Source organism: Orycteropus afer, unplaced genomic scaffold (assembly GCF_000298275.1).
Source record: "Orycteropus afer afer isolate SDZICR_OR568_19922 unplaced genomic scaffold, OryAfe1.0 scaffold00170, whole genome shotgun sequence".
Lineage (NCBI taxonomy): Eukaryota > Metazoa > Chordata > Mammalia > Tubulidentata > Orycteropodidae > Orycteropus > Orycteropus afer.
In genome coordinates this window covers 963,036-987,894 of record NW_006921757.1, presented here as the reverse complement: position 1 = coordinate 987,894, position 24,859 = coordinate 963,036, and the positions used below count along the sequence as shown (strand labels likewise).

General features: G+C 44.4%; 1 protein-coding gene across 1 annotated transcript in view; it reads left to right on the top strand.

Moving 5' to 3' along the window:
• Nucleotides 1-24,859, top strand: part of SND1 (staphylococcal nuclease and tudor domain containing 1) — a 573,924-nt gene that overhangs the window by 199,728 nt on the left and 349,337 nt on the right. The window contains exon 11 of the mRNA XM_007946735.2: nt 7,665-7,754. Coding sequence (XP_007944926.1) covers nt 7,665-7,754 — 90 coding nt within the window. The remainder of the gene's footprint in view (nt 1-7,664; nt 7,755-24,859) is intronic.

Here is a 24,859-nt window from a genome sequence, read left to right as displayed (position 1 = left end):
AGGTGTAGATTCAATTCCAGACCTGAAGGGCAGCTAGGGGCCATAGTCTCAGTGGTTCCACCAGGCTCTATCAGACCAGCAAACCTGGTGTCCCCCCTGCCCTTTTCTCCCCAAATGATTTTGAATTTTGTTCCACATTGTTCTCCCTTTCTATCCTGGATCTCCTACGCAGATGGCCCTCCGAGTGGTTGACAGTAGTAGCTGGGCACCATCTAGTTCGTTTGGTCTCATAGTTGTTTAGGCTGCCGATCGCGTGGTGGGGGTATTATGAGCTTTTAATGTTAAGTCATATTAACCTCTTAAGTCAAATTCAGCAGATCTGGCATTAGCAGTGTAGCCATGCCTTTCTAATGTTAGTAAAAACAAAATCGTCAGCTTGCAATTAAAACATGCCAAGGTTTTGATATACTTGTCTTAAGATATTAATGAAACACTTCACAACACTGATATAAAGTGTCCAGATTCTTAGATGTTTTTTGTGTGAGTTTTGTTTAGTCCTGTTTTTTTTGTTTGCCCCACTCCTACCCCCACCCCAGTGAATGTCTGGCACATTGCAAACCTCAAATGTGTGGTTATCTTTGTGGTACTCCATAACCAGTGACTTGTACATTCAGCGATAGCATTAGAGCAAAGTTTCTCTGCAAGCAGTATTTCACTTAATACAGTTTCAAAAATGTGAGAATGGATTTAAACTTGCTGATTGTAAAGATTGCACCTCAAGTCACTGTGGCCTTAGTAATTGCTTGCTAGTTTAGATGCTAGTGTGTAGCGTGTACTGTGTATATTCTGATTTTACTAAAATAAAAAGTTGAATTGCACAATTTAAAAAAAACACCAGTCCTTTCTTCTGAGGCGCCTCTGGGGGGTTCACTCAAGTAGATGAGCTGTGTTGTTGTGTGATGTTGGGAGATTTGCATGATAGAGCAGAACAGCTCCAGTGAGTTCCCTCGATTGTAGAGAACAGACTGCCAGGTCTTTTCTCCCATAGAGCAGCTGGTGGCTACTGCCACGCAGCTGAACATTTAAACCCTGCACCACCAGGGTTCCAGATAAGCTATAAACCAAAATCCAAACCTCTTGCCACTGAGTCGATTCTGGCTCATAGTTAGACGTTGTTGTTGTTGTTGGGTGCCGTTGAGTTGGACCCAACTCATAGCGACCCCTCCTTGGGTTTCCAAGGTGGGTATCACTACAGAAGTAGATTGCCCAACCTTCCTTCTGAGGAGTGGCTGGTGGGTTTGAACCGGGAGCCTTCTGGTTAACAGTCAAGTGCCTTAGGCACTGCCACCAGAGCTCCATAGAGAAGATGATATATCTCAATGCTGATAGGGGTCTTTGTGAATCAGTCGACTTGGCAGGAGTAGGTTTTGGGATAAAACCAAGTCCATTGCCATCGAGTTAATTCCACTTATAGCAGCCTTATAAAGCAGTGTCCTACGGGGTTTCCAAGGCTGTAAATCTTTACTGAAGCCGAATGCCTCATCTTTTTCCTACAGAGCAACTGTTGGCTTTGAACCACTGACCTTGTGATTAGCAGCTGAGCACTGTAAGCACTGCACCATGAGGATCCCTTACAAACTAACTCACTGCCATCAAGTTGATTCTGACTCATAGTGACCCCCATTGGGTTTCTAATGCTGTAAACCTTTATATAAGCAGACTGCCTCATCTTTCTTCCACGGAGCAGCTGGTGGGTTTGAGCCACCAACCTTTTGGTTAGCAGCCAGATGCCTTACTCTCTACACCACCAGAGTGCCTTTGGAGAGCTGTAGGTGCCCTATTTAAAGCCACACCCCGTCCCTGTTGAAGGACGTTACTTTAGTAGGTCTCTCCTTTCTTTCTTCCACATTATTCCACCTCTGAATCCTTGCCTGTTATTTCTCCCATCTAAAACGGAAAATAAAACACCTTTTCACCCTGCTTCACCTGTTGGCTGTCACATAATCTCGTGGCACTTATTTATGACACAGCTTGTGAGTGATGCAGTCACCCGCTTTCTAGAGTTCTCTCTCCCCATTCCCTCGAGGACCCATTCCACGTTACAGTCAGGCGTCTGCTTCTAGTGCTTCACCAGCACTGTTCTCCTCCAGTCACCGGTGAGCCGTGCTTTGCTTGCTCTGTAGCATTTGAGGCAGTTGGTCACTCCTTCCTTAGTTCAGTTTCTTCCCTTGGCTTCCAGTACATAAACACTCTGGCTTCTTCTGACCCACCTCACTGATTACGCCTTCTCAATCTCCTTTGAGGATTCCTTCTCTGCTTCCATCCCCTTTTAATGTTAGTAGCCTCAGGACTCAGCCCTTGTCCTTTCAGCCCTTTGACTTTAAATAACCATCTGTATGCTAACCACCTCCACACGTATCGTCCAATTCAGACCTTTCTTCCGGACTCCCCATGTGTCTGTTCACATCACTTGGATGTCCGGTCAACATCACTTGGATGTCTGACGGACAGCTGAAGCTCCGCATGCATGTGACTGACCTCCTGCTGTCACCCTCCTCCCTGTAGTCTGCTCTATACGCAGTCTTCCCTTCTCGGGTAGCCACGCCTCAGCAGTTGCTCAAAAGTCAAAGCTTGGTGTCATCCTTGCCTCTTACCTTTGTTTCACACTTCGCAGCCCATCTACTTTCGGAATGTTTCCAGATTCTTACCTCCCTCTCTGATGTAATCCTGCCCAGATTACAGTAATAACCTTCTAATTGATCTCCCTTTTTCTACCCCTTCTTTGCTACAGTGTCTGTTCTCAACACAGTGGCCAAAGTGATCCTTTTAAATACAGTTCAGTTGTATGTCTTCATCTCCTGCCACTCCATTCAGTGTGTTCTGGCCACGATGGTGTCTTTGCTGTTCCTTGAACCCACCAGGCTGCTCTTAACTTAAGGCCTTTGCGTGGGCTTCCTCTGCCTTCCTTCATGCCACTACATTCCGTAACCGCTTGAGTCTTTTCTAGGATATACTTTTCTCAATGAAGCCTCCCTGGTCACATTTAATGATACTGTGGCTCACACCCTGGTTCTCTCTCACCCTGCTCTATTCTTTCTTTATCCATTTCACCAATCACCTGCCAAGTGCCTGTGACTTTTCACTCTGTTCATGATGTCTTTTCAGTGGAGAGTTTTAAAATTTTAATGGAGCTATATCCCCCTTCCCCGAACCCCCCATCCTTCCAATATATGTGTTTATTTAGCATGGTTTCAGAAGTCCTACACTATGTCAAAGTCATTACATTTTTTGCACTAAAGCTTTTAAAGATAGTCTAGATGAAACTAGGCCTGAACAGGAGTTGAGAAAAAGGATTTGATTGGCGGTCCTTCCATTCTCTCCACGTGAGCATGGACCAGCATCTCCATCATGAAGTGCGATCAACCAAAAATAACTTCCTGTAGCAATGCCAAGAGCATCTTCAGATGCTGAGATGTGGGAGTCGGGGACCCCTCCCAAGCTGGTGAGAGGTCCAGATGACTGGCATTATCACTCCCATCTCTAATGTGAGTCACTGCAGGGCCTACATACAGTGCATCTCTCAGGCTGAACAGTGATTACGGCACATACTGGTTTGTGTATTATCCGCCCACCAGATAAAACAAGCATTCTTTTCTATTTTTATTTTTTAAAAAATATTTCTATGTAAATTAAAATCTAAACTTGACAGTCCCTCTTAGCAGGCAAGATTCAGCTCAAGTCTTGTTTTCTCGGAATACATTCCATACCTCAATTGCCTCTTAGAGATTTCAAAGGCTTTTATGTACCTGGTAATTTGGAGGAATTGCTTTTATTTTGTGGTTTCTTGGGGACGTCTAATATCTCTCTTGTAAGATGTTTGCAGATGTCAATAGCTACCAGCTCTGAAGGCTTAGAGTAACAAGATCATTGTGTTTTTGCCTGTTTCCTGCTTGTGCTATTAGTTTATTCCCAGCATCATGAGAGACACAGAATGAGACTCTGGAGTTGCCCTGTTCTTTATTGGGGTGTTTGTTTTCCTTCATCTTCTTGAGTATATTTTGGCATGGCCCAGTCCTGTGGGAGGGTTTTGAACAAATTCTTGGTTAGACAGCCTTTCCCACACCTTCAGGTGCCCTTCATCGCTGCCCATCAATGGATGCTTGTTGGAACAGTGTCTTTGGACTTCCATTTAGTTTTTGAGTTCCAGCAACTGACGTTCCCTTGTTACCTCTATGGTGATCCATAGAAATTCAGAAATTTAGGTTCTGTGGCAAATCATAATGCTATGGAAGTTAAATGTCGATATTTTGTTCAATTGATTTAAACAATGTTCACTTAGGCTTATGTCATTACTCAGTCGTTTTGTAAATGGATTGTCTTCTCCTGCTTGGTGAATATGCATATATTGGTGGTACTTTATTCTGGAGGGTTGGTTCTGTTCACCATTGATTTTGTCTTTATTAGGAATCCTGTTTGTTACTGACACTTAGCAACTTCTATCCAGCATGCATTCTTACTGTATCATTGAGTGTTGTCATGAACTCGATTTTAGGGCTTATAAGCTTGGCTCCTCAGTAACCCTCTGACTTGTGATCCACTGTTGTTGTTTTGCTTTCAGGGCGTTTAGTAGAAGTCCTTTATCCTGCACATCTGTCTCTGGAGTTATCCAGCACTCTTTCTAGCACTGGCAACTCTTACATGGTCCATTTTCCTTGTTATTTCCTTTAATGAGAAAACCTCAGTGTTATTGTTCCTTTAAGGAGTCTCTTCTTGAGGGTCATATTCACTTGTTAGAAAAACCGACAGTGTGTAGGCCAGTGATCATGATAACCCAGGACGTGGTGGGAGCTGGACCATCCAAGTGGTTCCTCAGAGTATGTGGATTCCCATATAGACACTATCTGGGGGAGGAGTGAGACCCCCCTTCATTTCTGTGGTTGCCTTGGCTTCCTATAGCAGCACTCGAATGACACTGTTTTTTTTTCCCCCCCCCGAACCAGACGAAGTAGAAGACAGGTGGATGATGAATGGGAAGCTTAGCCTTCATTGTAACTGAAGAATTAGCTACACTCTCTGAAGAGATCTTGGCGATATCAAAGAATTGAAATGTTTAAATGATGTTTTCTGGACACCAAGGCTTAGTTAGAGTCTGGAAGGAAACTATTTTGAGTCCCTTGATCCAGTAGTTGTCATTAAGATAAAATAAGAGCAGAGTATTAAAATGATGAAGGTTCTTTATTTGGAAGTAGTTGCCTTTTTAAAAATAATAATAATAATGTTATTGTTGTTGTTATTAAGTGCCCTCGAGTCGTTTCCGACTCATAGCGACCCCATGCACAGCAGAACGAAACACTGCCCGATCCCGCGCCAGCCCCACAATCCCTGCTATACTTGAGCCCATCATTGCAGCCACCGTATCAATCCATCTCGTTGAAGGCCTCCCCCTCTTTCTTCCACCCTCCACCCTACCAAGCATGACATCCTTCTCCAGGGAATGGTCCCTTCTTACAACATGACCAAAATAGGTGAGACGAAGTCTGGCCATTCTTGCTTCCAAGGAGCATTCTGGCTGCACTTCCTCCAGGACAGATCTGTTAGTTCTTTTAGCAGCCCAGTGTATGAACTTTTTTTAGTATAGAATGGATTATGCAAAGGTAGCTTGTTTTGTCAGATACATTTTCTTAATTGTCTCATAGGCCCCTGACTCTTCCCAAAAGACCTCAGTGCTCTAAGCAGTGTAGCTCTGAGGTGATGAGGCAGGGTCTTGAAGAAATGACAGGAGCGGGGATGGATACGAACTGACAGGATGTGGGAGCCTGGTGAAGCAATGACTCAGCAGGAACTGACAGTGGAGTAGATAAGAGGACAAAGGAGGGCGAGTACATAATAGATTGAGAATTGGGACTAGGTAGGCTAGTGGCACAGGACGGGGAAGGAATGGCTTGTATCTAGATAGGGGTTAGTCCTTGCTTTTCTTGTTGTGTGTTTTTCCCACTCTGCTGGAGAGCCCCTGCCTGGAAACCAAGTCCTGTTCTCCCAGCATACTTCATCTTTGCTGTATGTTTCTTCTGTAGTTACTTCAGCTAGTATTTATTGAGTGTGTCGTTGGAAGGAAGTATTGTGCTTGGCTCTGGGGACACAGAGAAAAACAAAAATGGACAAGGTCTCTACTCTCATGGAATGTGTTGTGTTTTTATGCAAATAACAAGTGCCTTCCAGGTCTGTTGCTAACCACCTCCTCTCCCGAGGTATTTTTTTAATCATACTATGCTAAATTTTTTTTTTTTTTTTTTTTTAACCACAACCTGCAAAAAATAATCGACATAGCATCACTTACAGAAATACCTCCTGGGGGGAAGAAGTAGTTGGCAAACAAGCATAGAAAGTGCCTGTTGTTTGCGTAAAAATAATGTACAGCTTTGTGGGAGAGTACGTTAGAGAAGCCAAGTTCTCATTTCCTGTACACACCCTGTGCCCTGTGCATTCTCCACCAAAAGGCAAACTTGACTTAGGCCTGTCATCATCACTCAGAACCTTCGATTCGCCCTCCTTTGTCCTCATACCATTCCATTGTCATTTCCTGCTTAGTCATTGCTTCACGGGGCTCCCACCTCCCGTCAGTTTCTGTCCTGTCATTTCTTCGAGACCCTGCCTCATCACCTCAGAGCTACATTGCTTAGAGCACTGAAGTCTTTTAGGAAGAGTCAGGGGCCCATGAGACAGTTAAGGAAGTGTGTGCGTGTGTGTGCACGCACGTGTGTGTGAAAATATTATTTATTCATGCCTCGTTCTTTCACTTGTTCTGTTTTTCTTCCAACCCTTAATTTTCTTCCTAGTTCTTTTCTATCCTGCAAATTCATGTTAAGTCCCACCTTGTCAATGAAGCCTTCCTTGATTATTTCTTTCTTTCCACTTTCCTGAACTCTCATTGCACTTAGTCCCCAGTCTGTATCACATAATTCAGCACTTAATCAAACCTGCTCTGTGTTGCTAACTACTTCATTTTTGTAGGATTTCTTCTATTACTGTGTTAGGTTGCAAGACTTTATTTTTAGTCCAGGATTATAACTTCTCTATTTATAGAGTGCTTTGTAAGGGGCTAATAGTTGGTTAAGTGTCCAGTAAATGCTTATGGAGTGGTAGAATTGTACTTGTAGAATAGCTATAAGTATTGGAAGGGCCCTGATACTTATTAAGTTGCTTCTGTCCAAACCTGTTGCCACTGAGTTGATTCCAAATCAGAATGAGTCTATAAGATAGAATGGAACTGCCCCATAGGGTTTTCAAGGCTGTAATCTTTTCGGAAGCAGACTGCCACATCTTTTTCCCACAGAGTGGCTGGTGGGTTCCACCCACTGTCCTCTTGGTTAGTAACCGAGCACTTAACCCCTGCTCCACTGGGACCCCTTGAACTTCCCCTCTACCACAATTTATGTCATCGTTGCCCTGTTCATGAGCATTTAGGCCATTTCTGGTTTGGGTGATTACAGGCATTCCATTGCTTATTTTTGAGCCTGGCTTGTGAAAAAAAAATCCTATTCCCTCTAAAGCATTTCAAGCAAATATTTATCACTTATTTCTCAGTCATTACTCTAGTATTTCTTTCGTATTTGTGATGCTGGGGGAGAGAGAGCAAATTGGAGATTAATTCCAGTAGCTTGTGCGGCTGAAGGTGTTCACTTGGTTTCACTCATCTTTGATGTGATATTTTATTTTGCTTTTAGGATAAGAACAAGAGGCTACGTCCCCTGTATGACATTCCTTATATGTTTGAGGCCCGGGAATTCCTTCGAAAGAAGCTTATTGGGAAGAAGGTAAGTGATGACAGAGGCATGTTTTCAAATGGTGGGACTTGATCTTCTCCTGTGGAGAGGTTCTTCAAGTGGGCCCTCTGCTTGGGAGTGAGTCCTAGGGCCCAGCACATGGCACCCTCCACTGCGGCTGGCAAGATTACCTCAATATGAAGTGGAGTATACCTGTGTATCAGGAAGTGGTGTCCTTTGGGAGAGCTTTACAGTCGGGGCCCTGAGCACAGTGTGATCGCCAGAGCTCTCAAGGCATGCTCTTTCTGAGCCCAAGTCCATTCCACTTCCAGTAATTGCATCTTGCTCTGAGCTCCATCCTCTGGGCTCCCTTCTTTGCAGCCACCTCCATTAAAAGTCTGGTGTGATGGGGTTTGCTAGTGAGGGCAAGTTGCTGCTTTTTCTAACTTCCCTCCTTCTGAGGACTGGCCTGGCCGTAGGCTGAGGGCCCTCCTGGAAGAGGAACATGCTTGCTCAGACGCAGCATGGTGTGAGTGTCACCTCTTACTGCTGGCCTGTAAGAGTCACCGCAGCCTGTACTGTAGGTGCGGTAGAGCCTTTTGTGGGAAGGGGTGCATGGCATCCCTGTAGTCTAGTGGGATTTTTGTGTGGCACATTGACTGTCTAGCCTGGCACAATAGTCAGAGGCCCCCGAGTGCCTTTCTTTGTGTTCCTGGGTATAGCAGAATGTCTGGCAACCGGCTGCAGAATTTGCCCTTCTGAGAGGGTGAGCCTCTGAGCATCCCCTTACTCTTCCTGATCTCCCCACCTTGAATGTCCTGGGTGTTCTCTGTGTCTTGGATGAACAGAGAAAACGAATGAGATGGTCCCTTCGGTAGTAATTGAAGAAAATCGATTCAGGAAGGGACTGTGAGTCATCTTTTGCTTACTTTGCTTTAGTGGGGTTGGTTTTTATTGTATCTTTAGAAGGATGGGGACATTGGCCTGTGTGTGTGGCCTTAACACACATGGTAAAGCCATCTTAGTATCCTTTACCTAAATGCAGAGTTTAAAACTGTTGTGATGTTACAAGGTGGATAAGGCTCTGGCTTTTGAACTAATGCCACAGTAGTGTATCATAAATATAAATATAACCAATTTGATTACATACCAGTCATACTAGGATGATAGTAGGATGATAAATTGTGGCAAAAGGTTTTGAAGTTGGGTATAAGATGAAATTGCTAATTTTGAGGTAGAGAAACCAAACTGGATTCCCTAAAATGAGGAAAATATCTCCTCAGGTTCCTTCAGAGAATAGGCTCATTTGTCATCGTATAAAACTTGACAGAATGCTGTATTCATTCATGAAGTGTAGTGCGAGTGATGGCTTTAAGCCTCTTTCAATTTCTAGATCTCCTGTTATCTGATCTAATGTCTGACATCTCTATTTCACCAAGTTGATATCATATCACTCATTTACTGGCTCATAAACAATAGCATACAGACAAATAAGGAATTCCCTCCCAAGGGTAGATGTCTGCTGAGATCTCTCCCACAGCACTTTGGAAGGAGTGGCGCCACCAGTCTGTGGTACGTGTTATAGCAAACCAACGAAACAGTTGGTTTCTTCAAACAGGACCCTACCCGCATTCTGCTTCATTCCTGGAACAAACGTGGGCCACAGGCTATTGCTGCAGCTGCTGAATGATCCTGACAGGTTAGCCCAGGGCCCTGCCGTCATGGGCTGTGTGCCAGGCCTTTGTACGTCCCTCCATGTTAGGATAAAAGGACTGACCTCAGGTGTCAAGATGGTGGCCATTCTGAAACGGTTAGGTTTCTGCTTAGTGGGAGAAGCCTTGTGTACTGCTTCTATTGCGGCAGTGTTGATTAGATTCTGTTTGTGCTGAGCCCAAGTTTTGTCCCCCATGGTGACATTGTATAAATGATGACTACTGTCTCCCTGAGTCGGGAGTAGGGTGCAGCTCAGCTCTGCCGGCCCGGAACTTCCCTGATGCAGTGCTTTCCCTGACTGGCCACCTGAGACCACTGCCTGTCCTCTGGGCCCCTCAGCTCTGGCACCGAACACCCGTGTGCTCTGGCGCTGGGACCCGCAGGGCAATTGCTGCCTCGGGGCCGGCTAGCACATTCGTGCAAATTTTTGCAAATTCCCTTCAGACCTCTGCAGCTGTTCAGCGTGGCACATAGGGAGTGATGGGCACCAAGAGGGAGCACAGTGCCCGGGTGGCTGTGTGCACAGCAGTCGATGCAGGCAGCCTGTCACAGCGGGAGGAAGATGATGGAGGTAAAAGCCTCTTCTCTGCCCCGACTTTTAGTTGACCTTCCCAGATAGTCCCTAATATGACAGTTCTGAGGGGCTTCTAGAATACAGAGAGAGAAGATTGAAAGTAAATGACTCAGATGTTTTGTTGGACTTGCCGGTCTCTAGTCTAGTTGTGGAAATTCACTCCCGAGATTTAATTCTGCCTAAATGCCTTAATTAGAACCCACTAGCCACTCCTCAGAAGGAAGGTTGGGCAATCCACTTCTGTAGTGATGCTGCCTCGGAAACCCAAGGAGGGGTCGATGTGAGTCAGACCTGACTCGACAATGGCAGAGAGAGAGAGACACTGAGAGAGACAGAGAGAGACACTGAGAGAGAGAGACACTGAGAGAGAGAGAGAGACAGAGAGAGAGAGAGAGAGACACTGAGAGAGAGAGGCACCCATGAACCTCTCTGAGCCTTTGTTTCCTCATTTGTGAACTGGAAATGTTAGACGCCTGCCCTCCCTCCTGGGTTACTCAGCAGATCCAGGATGATCGTAATCTGTCATGTTTCTCCAGGTGCCAGGGAGGTGTGTGGTTTGGTTTTGTTGCATAGTACTGCTTCTGTATAGACTCTAACAAAGCCCTGCTTTTTCTGGTTCGTTATGGACTCTGAGGTCAAGACAAGTAAATTAATGTGCAGCTAAGCAGACTGGCATCAGAGCTCTGGGGTGTTTTCCCATTGCTGTCAGTTCTGACTTTACTGCCTGATTGAGCCCATTGGACAGGTGTGGGTGTTCGCTGGTTGGATGTGGCATTAGGGCTTCAGCTCCACACAGTGAGGACATGCTCATGCTAAAGGGATTGTGTGTGTGTGTGTGTGTGTGTGTGTCTCCACGTGTGCTCACACCTGTGGATCCCATAACCGAGGTTGCCTGAATGGCCATCCTGCCATCTGTTCTTCCACTAAGGTCTTGACTAAGGAGCATTCTTGGTAAAGATCTTTCTGGCTTATTTCTTTAGGAACTCTTCATGTGTAGTAAAGAAATGGAATCCATAGTAAGTTCATCCTGTCTTTCAGTTTTCCAGAATGTGTGTGACAGAGATGTATGAGTGATGACCTCCTAACAGAACCAGAGCTACAGTGCTCTTCTAACCACTGGAGGGGTTTCTTTCTGTGGTTTGGTTTTATTTGTTTTTCTTGTTTTCTCTTTTAATGCTTAGAGGTCAGCCCATAAGAAGCAAGGACGTGGGAGGCTATGTCATTTTGCTTTCAGTAGAATCAAGTTAATTTTACCATTACCAACTCTCTCCAATTATACCTAAGTAAAGTCTCAAAATATTTTTTTCTCTGTGTAATACAGCATTTACAAAAGACAAATGTATCACTCCTCTAACTCTTGTCCCTTAATTGCAGAATTTCTATCACCATGGGAACCATTTGTTCAAAGTTGGGACTTGTTTGGCCAATTGAAGGTCAAATAGAAGAGGTGCATTTGCAAGGAGCCAGTGTGCATGGAAGCATCACAGACCTTTGGAATAGATGCTTAGGCCAGGTTGTCTTATCTCTGACTTCCGTGACTTGTTTTCTCACCATTTCTGCTTAGTAAGCAAACTTTTGGCTATGTGACAGACCTGTAACTAAGCAGCTGCCTTTGTGTGGGTTTCAAGCCATTCAATTTGTCTCAGGTATTAGGCTGGCTTTTTTTTTTTTTTTTTTCCCAGACACTTAATATTGGGCAATTTTCTTGATAAATGCAGATTTTGGGAAGTTATAGGCTATAAATCATTTGGTGGGTTATTGCCAATCCTGATTACTTTAGGCTGTTCTCTTTTCAAAACTGAGGCTGTGCTTCTGAGGTGTGGAGGATTTGGGGCAGACTTAGAAATCTAGCAGATCCCAAACTGAACTCCCGATCCTGTCAGAAACCCTGCTCTCCTCCAAGCTCTGGAGTGAGGCTCTTCCTTCCTCCTGCCGCGCAGTCCCTCACCAGGTCTGCTCTAGCTCTCAAAGGTCTCCTCCCCGGGTTCTCACCTCTGTGGCTTTCTTACTGTTCTCCCCACAATCAAGCTGCCCACTCTAGACTCTCTTCTTGCACCTAAAGGGAGCTTCCCGAGGGGGGATCATACCGTCCTCCTCACTGATTGAGTTTCATGGCTTCCCGTCACTGCCTGTGGCCTACAAAGCCCAGCATAGTGGGGGTTCTTCCTGCTTCTCAGATACAAGCCCTTCCCTCACTGTCCGCCTGGCCAGCACTTTGGCCTTCATTATGCATTATGCTCGCCTTCTACCCTGAGGGCTTTTTTTTTTTTTTGCAGCAAAGTACACATGACAAACATTTGCTGTTTTAAAATACACAATTCAGTGACGCTGATGCTGTTCATTGTGTTGTGCCACCACCACCACTATCCATTGTGAAAAGTTTGACATCACCTCAAACAGAAACATAACACTTGCAGCACTAACTCCCTGTTCTTCCCTTCCCCACCTCTGGTCCCCACTGCTCAATTTTTGTCTCTATACATTTATCCATTCTAGGCACCTCATTTCAGTGACATCATACAATATTTGTCCTTTTGTGACTGACTGACTTCGCTTGGCACACTGGGTTTTAGGTTCATCCATGTTGCAGCATGTGTCAGGATGTCATTTCTCCTTATGGCTGACTGGTAGCCCACTGGCCGTTCATCTGTTTATGAGGACTTGGGTTGTTCTCACCATTTGCCTATGGCTAGTAATGTTGCCGGGAACATTGGTGTACAAGTATTTCTTTGAGTCCCTGCTTTCAGGTCTTGTGAGTACATACCGAGGAGTGGAATTGCTGGGTTGTATTGGGAGCTCTGGTGGCATAGTGCCTAAGGCATTTGACTACTAACCAGAAGGCTGGTGGTTCAAACCCACCAGCTACTCCTCGGAAGGATGGTTGGGCAATCTATTTCCGTAGTGATACTGCCTCGGAAGACCAAGGAGGGGCCGTTATGAGCCAGATCCAATTCAACGGCAGTGAGTTTTTGAGTTTTTTACGGCAGTTCTGTGTTTAACTTTCTGAGGAACCGCCAAACTTTTCCATACTGGCTGTACCTTTTGACATTCTTACCAGCAAAGGATGAGGGTTCCAGTTTCTCCACATGTTCCCCAACACTTGTTATTTTCTGTTCACCCCAGGGCTTTTGCACTTGCGGTTTCTTCTCCTTGGAATGCTCTCCCTCATCCTCATTTCCCTTCCCCTATTTACCTTCTGTTTCTCTTTCAGACCCAAGTTAATTGTAGCTTCTTGGAAGAAACCTTCCCTGACTACCATCCTCCAATAACTTAGCCTGTATTTCTTTTTCATGGCTTGTGATCATATATTTGAGAGCTTATATTTTGAAAGCCCATCTCCCTTGTTAGGTTGAGTCCATGAATTAGGGCCTGCATCTGTTTTGCTCACTGCCCCAGGGTCCAATACAGTTTATAGTACACAGTAGGTACTCAGTATGTTTTTTACCAAATTAATTAACTTTGCGGGGGTTGAGGACTGTAGAGAAGTCTGTGCACCCACATAAGATGCAGAAAAGGCAGTGGAAGTAGGATCCACGAGATTTGCTGAGTTCAGCATATATGCAAGATGCCAAAAGAGATGGCCTTCACATTTCAGAATTCGCTGGTCGGTGTGGAGTGGTGGGTAGTATGTGTAACGGTATGATCTCCATTCAGGGTTAGAGTGCTCTTATGAGCCAGGTTGGCTGCCCAGTGACTGGGTACAGTCTGGTTTCTGTGGGATGAAACAATTGGTTTCTAAGCTAACTTTGGGAGATGTGGTTCATTTGTAATTAGGTGGCTGCCTTTTTGTGATTTTCATGCCAGTCAAATTTGTTGTGAACTAGACAGGCTACTTTTTTTTGAGACATTTTATATACATAAAGAACTCTGGTGGCATAGTGAATAAGGCATTTGGCTGGTAACCAGAAGGTTGGTAGTTCAAACCCACCAGGCATTCCGTGGAAGGAAGATGGGCTGATCTACTTCTGTAAAGATTTGCCACCTCGGAAGCCCAGTGGGGGTTGCTATGAGTTGGGACCGACTCAGTGGCAGTGAGCTTGGTTTGGCTTTTGCCTGTTCCATCTTAAAAGGTGACAGCTGTCATCTGTTCAGGCCCCTCTGTGTGGTAGGCACTGATTTTGTTAAAAGCTTTGTTTTCACATTTCCTTAATTTTCACCTCTACTTGGAAAATGTATGTATTATGTATATATCTGTTTTTGTAGATAAAGAAACTGAAACTGATAGAAATTAAGCATTTTACCTAGACACCTATGTTTTTAATTGCTGTGCTAAATTTAAGGGCATCTAGAAAGGTCCGCTTCGCTGTTCCATTTACTGAGTCGTATGTAGATAACCAGAGTCATGGTAATTTTGAGGATAATGTAGGTTCTTGATTATAGTACAGACCTTACATGTTACAGGAAGTGGCTTCTTTCAGCTGCCTTATCCTGTTGAGCAGATATCAGTGGGTGGTAATAGCACCATACATCAGGCTTCTGAGCTCGCTCAGCTCTCTAGACATTATCTCATTAGTCTTTGAGGTGTCCCCGTGAAGTGATGTTTCATCAAATTGTTCTTCAGAGAAAGCATTGTCAGATTACATGTTCTGCTCTTAGTAACATGGACAATGTGAGGTTGTAGGTAACATTGCTTAAGCCAGCGTTGAAACTTGATTTTCCTTCCTTGTCAGTCTCTTGGCCTGGGTGAGAGACTGTTCTGGGTGAGTCTGGGAACAAGGAAAGGACAGATTTTGCTTTTTTTTTTTTTTTATCTCGTTGGCCTGGAGCCAGGGAGAAGTTAAGGCACACTCAAGGTGCTTGCTGACCTGCCCAAGGACAGATCGTGGAAGGTACAGGAGTACCACTCCTGAGCAGAAACACTTTTCCACTCAGCTGCTGAGAGCTTCTCAAGGGCCCGGGGCTTTCCTGACGAGGGCTCCTCCACCCTCTCTCTTCCCTGACTGTTCAGCAGGGTTGTCCTTTTCCCTTCAAAACCCTTGTATGTTCTGTCTTGCGGTGGGTTACTTAATCAGCTGTGTTAAGTACAAAGCTGGCAGTCTGGGGCTTCCTGTTCTTAATTATCTCTGATGTATTTTGGTTTAGTTTTTACAAACATTTTCTTTCTCATTGCCACATTTTTCATTTCATATTAATTTGAATCACTCACACAGTGGAAAAGTCCTTTATATCAGTGATCAAAACAGGCCCCAGAGGTTGGGGTGCCTTGTGATTTAAACTGACAGGTTTATGTGTGGTTGCTTGTCCTTGCCTCCTCAGTGCCATCTGTTACCATCAATTGTGGCTGTAAATTTCTTGTATCAATGACTGAATATATTCACCAAAATGAGGGATGTTTTGAATGACTTGTCATTTCTGACCATGCTTTTTTCTGGTAAGAGTTCTCCCACTTGAAAGGGACAGGAATATGTCCCCATGAACTGAAGACCATACGGTCACTTTTGATGGCTTTGCCCTGTGGGTTTTGGGAGTGGTCCCACCCTTAACCCCTCCAGTCAGTAGCTCCCGTCTGGTGAAGGTGATCCGCAGAAATGACGGGAGTTGCCTGTTTCTGGAAGGTCAGCTGTTCTCATGTTAGGGCTTGAATTGTGCACCCCTAAAGTATGTGTGGGAGCTCTGGTGGCGTAGTGTCTAAGGTATTTGACTGCTGACCAGAAGGCTAGTGGTTTGAACCCACCAGCCACTCCTCAGAAGAAAGATTGGGCAATCTACTTCGGTAGTGATACCACCGCCTTGGAAACCCAAGGAGGGGTCGCTATGAGTCAGATCCGACTCAACGGCAGTGGGTTTGGTTTGGTTAAAATATGTATGAATCTTAACCTCTATGCTTGTGGTTATGATCCATTTGGAAATGGTTGGCTGTGTTACACTAATGAGAAGGATGAGTGTGGGGTGTGTCCTGAGTCAATCTCTTTTGAAGTATAAAAGAGATTAAATAAGCAAGGGAAAGAAGCAGAGGTGGAGGGAAGAGACGCCAACCCATAAGAAGACCGCCAAGGAGCAGAGCTCAGAAGAGACGTGGACCTTCCTCCGGAGTGACCGAGAGAGAAAGCCTTCTCCTAGAGCTGTCCACCTTGAGTTTGAACTCTAGCCTCCTAAACTGTGAGGAAATAAGTTTGTTTGTTAAAGCCACTGACTTGTGTGACTTGTGGTAGTTCTGCTGTAGCTGCACTAGAAGACTGAGACACTCGGACAGCAAGGCAGCTTTCTTCCTGCTGCCACCTGAATGCTCTTTTTGATAATAAGGTCTTGATTTGGATTTTTTTTTTTTTTTTTTTCTGCAAAGTGAGAAAAGTACCTCTGGCTTTGGGGGCCGTTTAGGATGTTGAGCTGAGCACACAGCTCTTTGGTGAATAGTAGTGTTTGCATGGTGCGTATGCACACATCCTCTTAGAAGCCTCTCTCAGTTACATGAAGAAACGAACTCGCAGCTTCATCCTGGGCTCTCCTCTGTGTGCTCCCCTTGGGGAGTAATGTATCAGCTCCCAGAATCCTCCAGATTCTCCTCTCTCTGGGTAATTCTCTTCTGTTACTTTGCTTATCGCTAAAAGCTCTCCTCCCTCGACTCCCAGGCTGCTCCGTTTTCTGGTGAAAGTTCTTGCATTTATAACGTGATTTGCGGTCAGCTGGTCTGAAGCCACCCACTCCTGATCTTCACAGCTAGGTTTCTGAAACGTCGTCCTTGGGCTGGAACTTTCCATGCTTATTCTCTGCAAACTGGGATTTTATTTTAGGGGGAGATTTGTGCTGAATCAGCTCAGCTGTGTTTGGGGGTAGGGCGAGGACAGGCTTTTTTCCCCCACTTTAAAAATAACCCTTTTGTGCCAAAAACCCTATAAAATGTGCTGAATTGCAAATCTTCCAACTTCCTATACCTTCTGGTTTATAGACAGAATAGATTCTTTTGCGCTTTGGCTCTGTGATGATAGTATGCAGGCTATCTTAGGTTGTGGAGGAGTCTACAGCAAGAGGAGACGCGGAGGTGCTCACCTGGGGAAGAAATAACTTTTCTTAATTTTTTTTTTCCACCTCACAGTTTCATCTTCCTATAAAGGTCCATACAAAAACCCTTGCCATCAAGTTGATTCCAACGTGTAGTGACCCTATAGGACAGAGTAGAACTGCCCCATAGTAGGCATTCCAGGGCTTTATGTTATCTTCACAGAAGCAGACTGCTACATCTTTCTGCAACAGAGTGGCTGGTGAGTTCGAACCGCTGACCTTTCTTTCAGTTAGCAGTCAAGTGCTTAACCACTGCACCATCAGGGCTCCTTATGAGGAAGGGCCTTTATTAGTATAGTATATACCACTTTTCTAATAAGGAAATATTTGAAGACCAGTAGTTTGTACATACTTGTGAAGTATGTACAAGTTAAGTCCAGTTTGAGAGCACAGAGTTTGCATGGTTTCTCTCTGTTTTTATTATGTTCAGTGAAGTGAGGCAGGGAGCTCCAGTTTCTCTAGTGTTTGTTTCCAGCAGGTATGACTAATTGTGCATATGGGAGAAGGTACCATGGACAAATGTATTCTGGTTCTAAAGTTTAGATCCTGTCTACTCTTTATAGCTGGTTGATGGAACTGATATTTAAAGGCTATAACTTCATAATTGGGGTCAGGCAGTTATAAGTTCATAAAGTAGGAGCTCCTTGTTGTAATGTGTTTAAGATCTGAGCAAAGCTTTTTACTCTGATCTGAAACAAGTTCTTTTATTGATACCTAAACTGTCTTCTTTGCTTTCACGTGGCTCATCACTTCTCTAGCAACTTTTCAGATCTTCTAAAATGGTGCAGTTTTATCCTGTAAGGATTGCTGGCATGGACAATCCTTCTGATGTTTTCACATGTGGAGATGATGATGGTAGGAAAGCAATTTAGCTTCTTCATCTGCTTGGCCACTTACCCTGTTGGGCTCTTGGCTGGACTTGTTGAACTTCCTGGTTTACAGAGAAGAGATTTCTTTTGAGCTTGGACTGGACAGTAAGGTGCAGAATATCTTGCACTTGGGGAGAATGCAAAGCCAGCCTGGATGCACATGTGCTCAGTGTCTTGCATTATTCATGTTTATTCGTTTTGCCATTACTCCTCCTGGGAGATGATGCCCTCCCTTCTCCCAGGAACTGATCTTTCAGAGCACGTTTCCACTTTTCTCGGTGGGCTCACTCTTACACTTTTCCTTGTTCCTTTCCTCAGAGAATGAGTGCTGATGTCCAGTTGGAAAAGCTGCCCTGTCTTGGGGCCATCTTCGTCCCAGTGCCTCCATCACTTCTCTTCAATAATTAGCAGAGTTTTGAAATACGATACACCCTGGGAGAATTCAGTCCTGGCAGGAGCTCTTGATGAGCCATGCTGGTCTCATTCAGGCTTGATGAATCATTAGCATGGTCCTGCTGGAGGGAGCTTTAGGCCCAGACATGCTGAGATAGGCAGGAATTTTCTTCTAAAACTAGCCTTTTGAACAAGGTATTCTTTGCAACTTTGCTCTCTTACCTCCTCTGGCTCCAGTAAGTGGGTTGGATGAGGCTGGGCTGGGCTGATAAGCAGTTCAAGAAAGATCAAGTAGCTGCTATTTGTTTCCTTTGGGACCTAGTCCCTGAAGCTTTGATCATGTATAATCAGTTGATGTGCTAAGAAGTCCATAAGTGGTGGCCTCATGAAATCAATGCATTCTCATTATTTATCCAGCACATATTTACTGAGCAATTACTCTATGCCAAACCTTGCCCTAGGCATTGGGGATAGAGCCTCAGAAACACCTGTTCTCATGGCACCTACATTTCAGAAGATGCATGAGTATATGGTTGGGTATTTTGTTACAACTAGGTACTCAGCTTACATTCAGAAGTAAGATAGGCTGGAAGCCTTCTAAGGCACCCTGATGGCACAGTGGTTAACCAGGAAGTGGGTGGTTTAAGCTCACTAGCTGCTCTGTGGGAGAAAGGCGAGGCAGTCTGCTTCCGTAAAGATTTACAACCTTGGAAACCCTATGGAGCAGTTCTACTCGGTCCTTATAGGGTCACTATGAGTTGGAATCGGCTCAGCACAGTGGGTTTGGTTTGGTTTGGTTTGGTTTGGGTTAGATACCTTTTTGGAGATGAAATAAAGATGAATAACATACCATCTCTGTCACAAGTTGCTTTCAGTCTAATGAGGGTAAGATTACATACTCATGTGTGAAGTTGAAATAGCACAGATTTGAATAACTGGTCGGGTAACAGGAACTTGTCTCTGGGCAGTGTTGGATTAACATAGATGTGAATTGTACAGATCCTAGCTGCCTTTCAGAGACAGGAGGGGTATCACCTCTGGGTGACCCTGTGCCTTCTGATGGATTCAGCTGCTGCCCAGGCCACTGATTCTGTCCTCTGCATATGTTCACTCCTGACCTCTCTCTCTGATCCCATCTGCTGACTGCTGGATCCTGAAATACAGATTCCAGAGGATGGCTGACATCTGTTGGGTCCAGAATGCAGTTCATGGCTTCCTGTGCTCCCCCCCCACAGGCTGCCTTAGCCGCCTCTGTTGTTGCCTGTGCGTCAGTGCTGTCATCACCCACTCGTTGTTCCAGGCTGGACACGGTAAAGTCCACAACCTCCTCACGCTCCCCCCAGGCTTTTCTCAGTACCCAGGTCCTCCTGATGCAGCCTTAGTCCTGCCTCCCACAGGCTCCTTTGCACGCTATGTCTAGTGCCTCTCGTTTAATCTCTGTGCTCATTAGCTCTCATTTTGATTATTGCAACTACCTCTTAAGTCGTTTCACCGCTCCTTCTTGTCTGCGCCATTGCTCACATTACTGCCAGACTTGCTTTATGTGTGTGGAGTCCTCGTCATGTCACAGATGGGTGACACCAGGTACCTACAGAAGGGAGACTAACACCTTCAGTGGCCCGAAAAGCAAAGCAAGGCAGCTGGGATTTTGTAATTTCATGTGAGGACCTTGCCTCCCTTTCCAGCCTCACCTCATACCACATCCTCCACACAGTGTGTCACAGAGAACTTATCACTATTCCATGGACATACCAAGCCCTCTCACAGCTCCTTGCCTTCAGATTTGTTTTTCTGTCAAGAATCCTACCTCTAGCTATATACCTGATGGGTCTTTTCAGTGGCTTTTTAGTGATGCATTCCTGGCTCCCCACGTATAGACTGATGCTCTCTGTCTACCCATAATTCTTATTTGTCCATTTCTGTAGCACCAGTTCCCAGTTTGGCTTATGTCCCCTCCTTGTTCCCAATCCCATAACCTATAAGAAAAGGTCCTGTCTTGCCTTTTTGCCAGTTCACAGTGCCTGGGTGTGGGCCTGTGTTGGGAATCAGCCTAAGGCCTGGATAATCTGTACAGAAGAGGTGGCCCTGGCCCTTAAAGGTCTTAAGAAAGACAGGGCACATTTGGATGTGAAGTGATGTGGAAAGTTCATCAGTTAGTTCTAAGCTAGGGAGATGGTTTCCCTGTCACCTGGCATCTTTAGTTTTCTCAATTTAATGTAGATTTTGGGTCCTACATCAAGTGAGACTTCAGGCATAGCACCAATCAAGGCTTTAAAACAGAGTAAGTACGTTTTTCTTTTGTTTCTCTGTGTATGTTGTTGTTGAGGCTATTGAAAATACCGTGGCTTGGGTCAGGCGCACCTTAGTCCTCAAAGTGACATCTTTGCTCTTAAACACCTTGAAAGAGGTCTTTTATGGCAGATTAGCCCAATATAGTATGTGTTTGATTTCTTTGTTGCTTCTATGGGCATTGATTGTGAATCCAAGTCAAATGAAATCCTTGACAGCTTCAGTATTTTCTACGTTCATCATGATGTTTTATGTTGGTCCTGTTGTGAGAATTTTTGTTTTCTTTATGTTGCGGTGTAAATCCATACTGAAGGCTGTGGACTTTGATCTTCATCAGTAAGTGCTTCAAGTCTTCTTCACTCTCAGCAAGGAAGATTGTGTCATCTGCATATCACAGGTTGTTAATTAGTGCTTCCAATCCTGATGCCACATTCTTCTTTCTGTAGTCCAGCTTCTTGGATTATTTGCTCAGCCTACAGTTAGAGTAAGCATGGTGAAAGGGTACAACCCTGACACACACCTTTCCTGATTTTAAACTGTGTAATATCCCCTGGTAGCATAGTGGCTAAAGGCACTTGACTGCTAACCAGAAGGTGGGCGGTTCAAACCCACCAGCCACTCCTCGGAAGGAAGATGGGGCAATCTACTTCCGTAGTGATACTGCCTCGGAAACCCAAGGAGGGATCGCTATGAGTCGGATCCAACTCAATGGCACATAACATAACAACAAATATCCCCTTGTTCTGTTCTAATGACAGCCTTTTGGTCTATGAACACAATTAAGTGTTCTGGAGTTCCCATTCTTCCCAATGTTATCCATAATTTGTTACGATCCACACAGTTGAATGCCTTTGCATGGTCAATAAAATACTGATAAACATCTTTCTGGTATTGTTTGCTCTAAGCCACGTGACATCAGCAGTGATATCCCTTGTTGCACATTCTCTTCTGAATCTGTCTCAAATATCTAGCAATTTGCTGTTGCTGTATTTCTTCAACTGTTTTTAAATTATCTTCAGCAGAATTTTACTTGTGTGTGAAATTAATGATACTGTTTGGTAATTTCTGTGTTCTGTTGGATTTACCTTTCTTTGGGATTGGGACAAATATGGATCTTCTAGTTAGTTGGCCAGTTAGCCGTCTTCCATATTTCTTGGCACAAATGAGTAAGTACTTCCAGGTTCCGTCTGTTTGTTGAAACATCTCAGTTGGTATTCCTTCGGTTCCTGGAGGTTTGTTTTCGCCTATGCCTTCAGTGCAACTTGGACTTCTTCCTTTGGTGCTGTCAGTTCTTGAGCGTATGCTACTTCCTGAAGTGGTTGACCAAACCAGTTCTGTTGGACACAGTGACTGTGTATTCCTTCCATCTTCTTTTGATATTTCTATGTTGTTCAGTAGTTTGCCCATAGAGTCCTTCAGTATTGCACCATGAGGTTTGAATTTTTTTCTTCAGTTCTTTCAGCTTGAAAAATATTGAATGTGTTCTTCCCTTTTGGTTTTTTAAGTCTAGGCCTTTGCACATTTCATTATAAATCTTTACTTTGTCTTCTCGAGCTGCTTCTGTTCAGCTCTTTTACTTCATCATTTCTTCCATTCAGTTTAGATCTCTACGTTCAGGAGGAAGTCTCAGGGTCTCTTCTGACATCCATTTTAATGTTTTCTTTCTTTCCTGTCTTTTTAATGACCTTTTGCTTTCTTCATGGCACTCTAGGAGCATAGGAGTTAGAGCGTTTAGCTCCACATCAAAAGATTGGCTGTTCGAACCCACCCCCTGCTCCACGGGAGAAAGATGAAGTAAAGAGTTACAGCCTTGGAAATCCTGTGGGGCAGTTCTACTTTATTGTAAAGGGTCACTATGAGTCAGAATTGACTCGATGGGTGTGGGTTTTGGTTTCTTGCTTTCTTCAGGTATGTAAGCCTTGATGTCACCCCACACCTTGACTGGTCTTCAGTCATAAGTGTTCAGTGTATCAAATTTATTCTTGAGATAGTCTCTAAATTCAGGTAGAATATATTCAAGGTTGTACTTTGGCTCTTGTGGACTTGTTTTTATTTGCTTGAGCTTCAGCTTGAACTTGCATATGAACAATTGATGGTTTGTTCCACAGTGGGTCCCTGGCCTTGTTCTGACTGATGATACTGAGCTTTTCCATTATCTCGTTTCACAGAAGTGTAGTCAGTTTGATTCCTGTGTATTCCATCCAGCAAGGTTCTCGTGTATATTCACCATTTATGTTGTTGAAAAAAATATTTTCAATGAATAAGTCTTTTGTCTCAAACATCCTATCATGCAATCTGTGGCATCATTTCTATCACCAAAGTCATGTTTTCCAACTACCAATGCTTCCTCTTTGTTTCCAGCTTTCACGTTCCAATCACTAGTAATTGTCATTACGTCTTGACTACAAGTTTGGTCAATTTCAGACTGCAGAAGTTAGTAAAATCTTCAATTTCTTCATCTTTGGCTTTAGTGGTTGGAGTGTTAATTTGAATAATGGTAATATTAACTGGTCTTTGTGGACATATGGATATTATCCCATGACTGACAGCATTCTATTTCAGGGTAGATCTTGAAATATTCTTTCAGCTGATGAATGAGATGCCATTCCTCTTCAATTTGTCATTCTAGGTGTAGTAGACATGGAATTTTCCAATCCAGAGTTGTCAATACTACTCCATTTCAGCTTACTCATTCCCAGGATATTGATCTTTATGCATGCTATTTCATTTTTTGACCACTCCCAGTATAACTAGAATCATCCTTCATCATTCCATGATCCAATTGTTAACGGATGTTTGCAGCTGTTTCTTCTCATTTTGAGTCATGCCACGTCAGCACATGAAGATCCCATCAACGTCGTTAAGGTCTCCTCTGCTTTGAGGAAGTAGGTCATCCCCGGTTGTATCTGGAGTGCCTTCTACAATGAGAGGTTCAACCTCTGGCACTATGGCAGACAGTGTTCTGCTGCTATTCACAGGGTTCTCTCTGGCCGGTTATTTCAGAAGGAGATTGCCAGGCTCCTCTTCCTTCTCCTTCATCTGTATTAGTTTGGAAGCTCTGCTGAAACCTGCCCACAGTGGGTGACATTGGTGGTATTGGCAATACCAGTGGCCTAGCTTCCAACATCACAGCAACATCCATGCCACCACAGTGGGACATACTCACGTGTGGTGGGGTCTGCGATGGATTCTAATTATTTATCGCTTCATCTGATTGGTGCCAGCATGCTGTATTCCTTATACAGTCAATGCCTCAATCGTAGGCTGCTGGTTAAGGACTTCACGAGGCAGCCTGTGCCCATATCCCTGGTGGTACAGGTCTGGATTAGGGCTATGCTCCATAATTGAGAATGTGCAGCATTTGTAATTTGTTTTCTTTATAAAAATGATTCAACTGAGGGATTTACTCAGCTAGTAGACCATAAATTAATCATTTTGGCTTGACTCCTCCATTATTATTTTAAAGCTCAACCTGACAGAGCTTCGGTGGTTTCTGACTACTCCTGGCTGTGCACATCACCCCTTACTTGGGATTCACGATGTCCCCTTTCCCCAGTGATAGTCCAGATGAATTACAAGTAAAGAAGTCAGTGGCTTGAGCCAGGTCACCATTTCTGTAGTGTCTGGTATACCTTTCTGCCTGGCAGGTAGCTGTGAGCACAGCTCCTTGGGGCCGACAGACTAGCCTTTCCTGCATGGTGAAGACGGAGGGCCAGCTAAGCACCTGGCCTTCCCCCATCAGGCCAGGTTCCTGCCACCTCTGACTCTTCATTTTCTTTATTTTTTAAAAATGAAGAAACGTAAAGAAGGAAATGGATGGCAAGGAAAGTAAGGAGATGGAAGGAAGAAAATTGTAGTGATGACCTGGTGACCAGGTTTGGTGAAATGATGCCACATCCTGTTGGGGAGCTGGATAGGCTTCTTTAGTTTTCTTGGTATGGTACTCACAACAGCTGAGGGGTGTAATCACCGTGTATACATAGAGTGTATGTTCAGAAAGCCGCTCTTTCTTTCTTTGTGGTGATTTGACAGCTGTGGTTCTTTCAGTGTAATTGTCTCAGTAGGGAATGGAAGTCGCCCACTGCACTAGCAATGCATTGTGGGCAGGGCAGAAAGCACGGGCCTGTTTTAGTTCCTCAGGTTGGAAATAGGAACTCGGCCCTCAAATGGAGACTTGCAGCCTTTCCCACGCTTTGGCACCCGTGTTACCGTGAAGAGGGCGGACGTTTCCGTGACCTCAGAGGCCTCTTACTACTCTTGGCATGAATTCATTACTTTTAGCATGTCTTCTTTTCTTAATTTTTTTTAAAATTTTATTT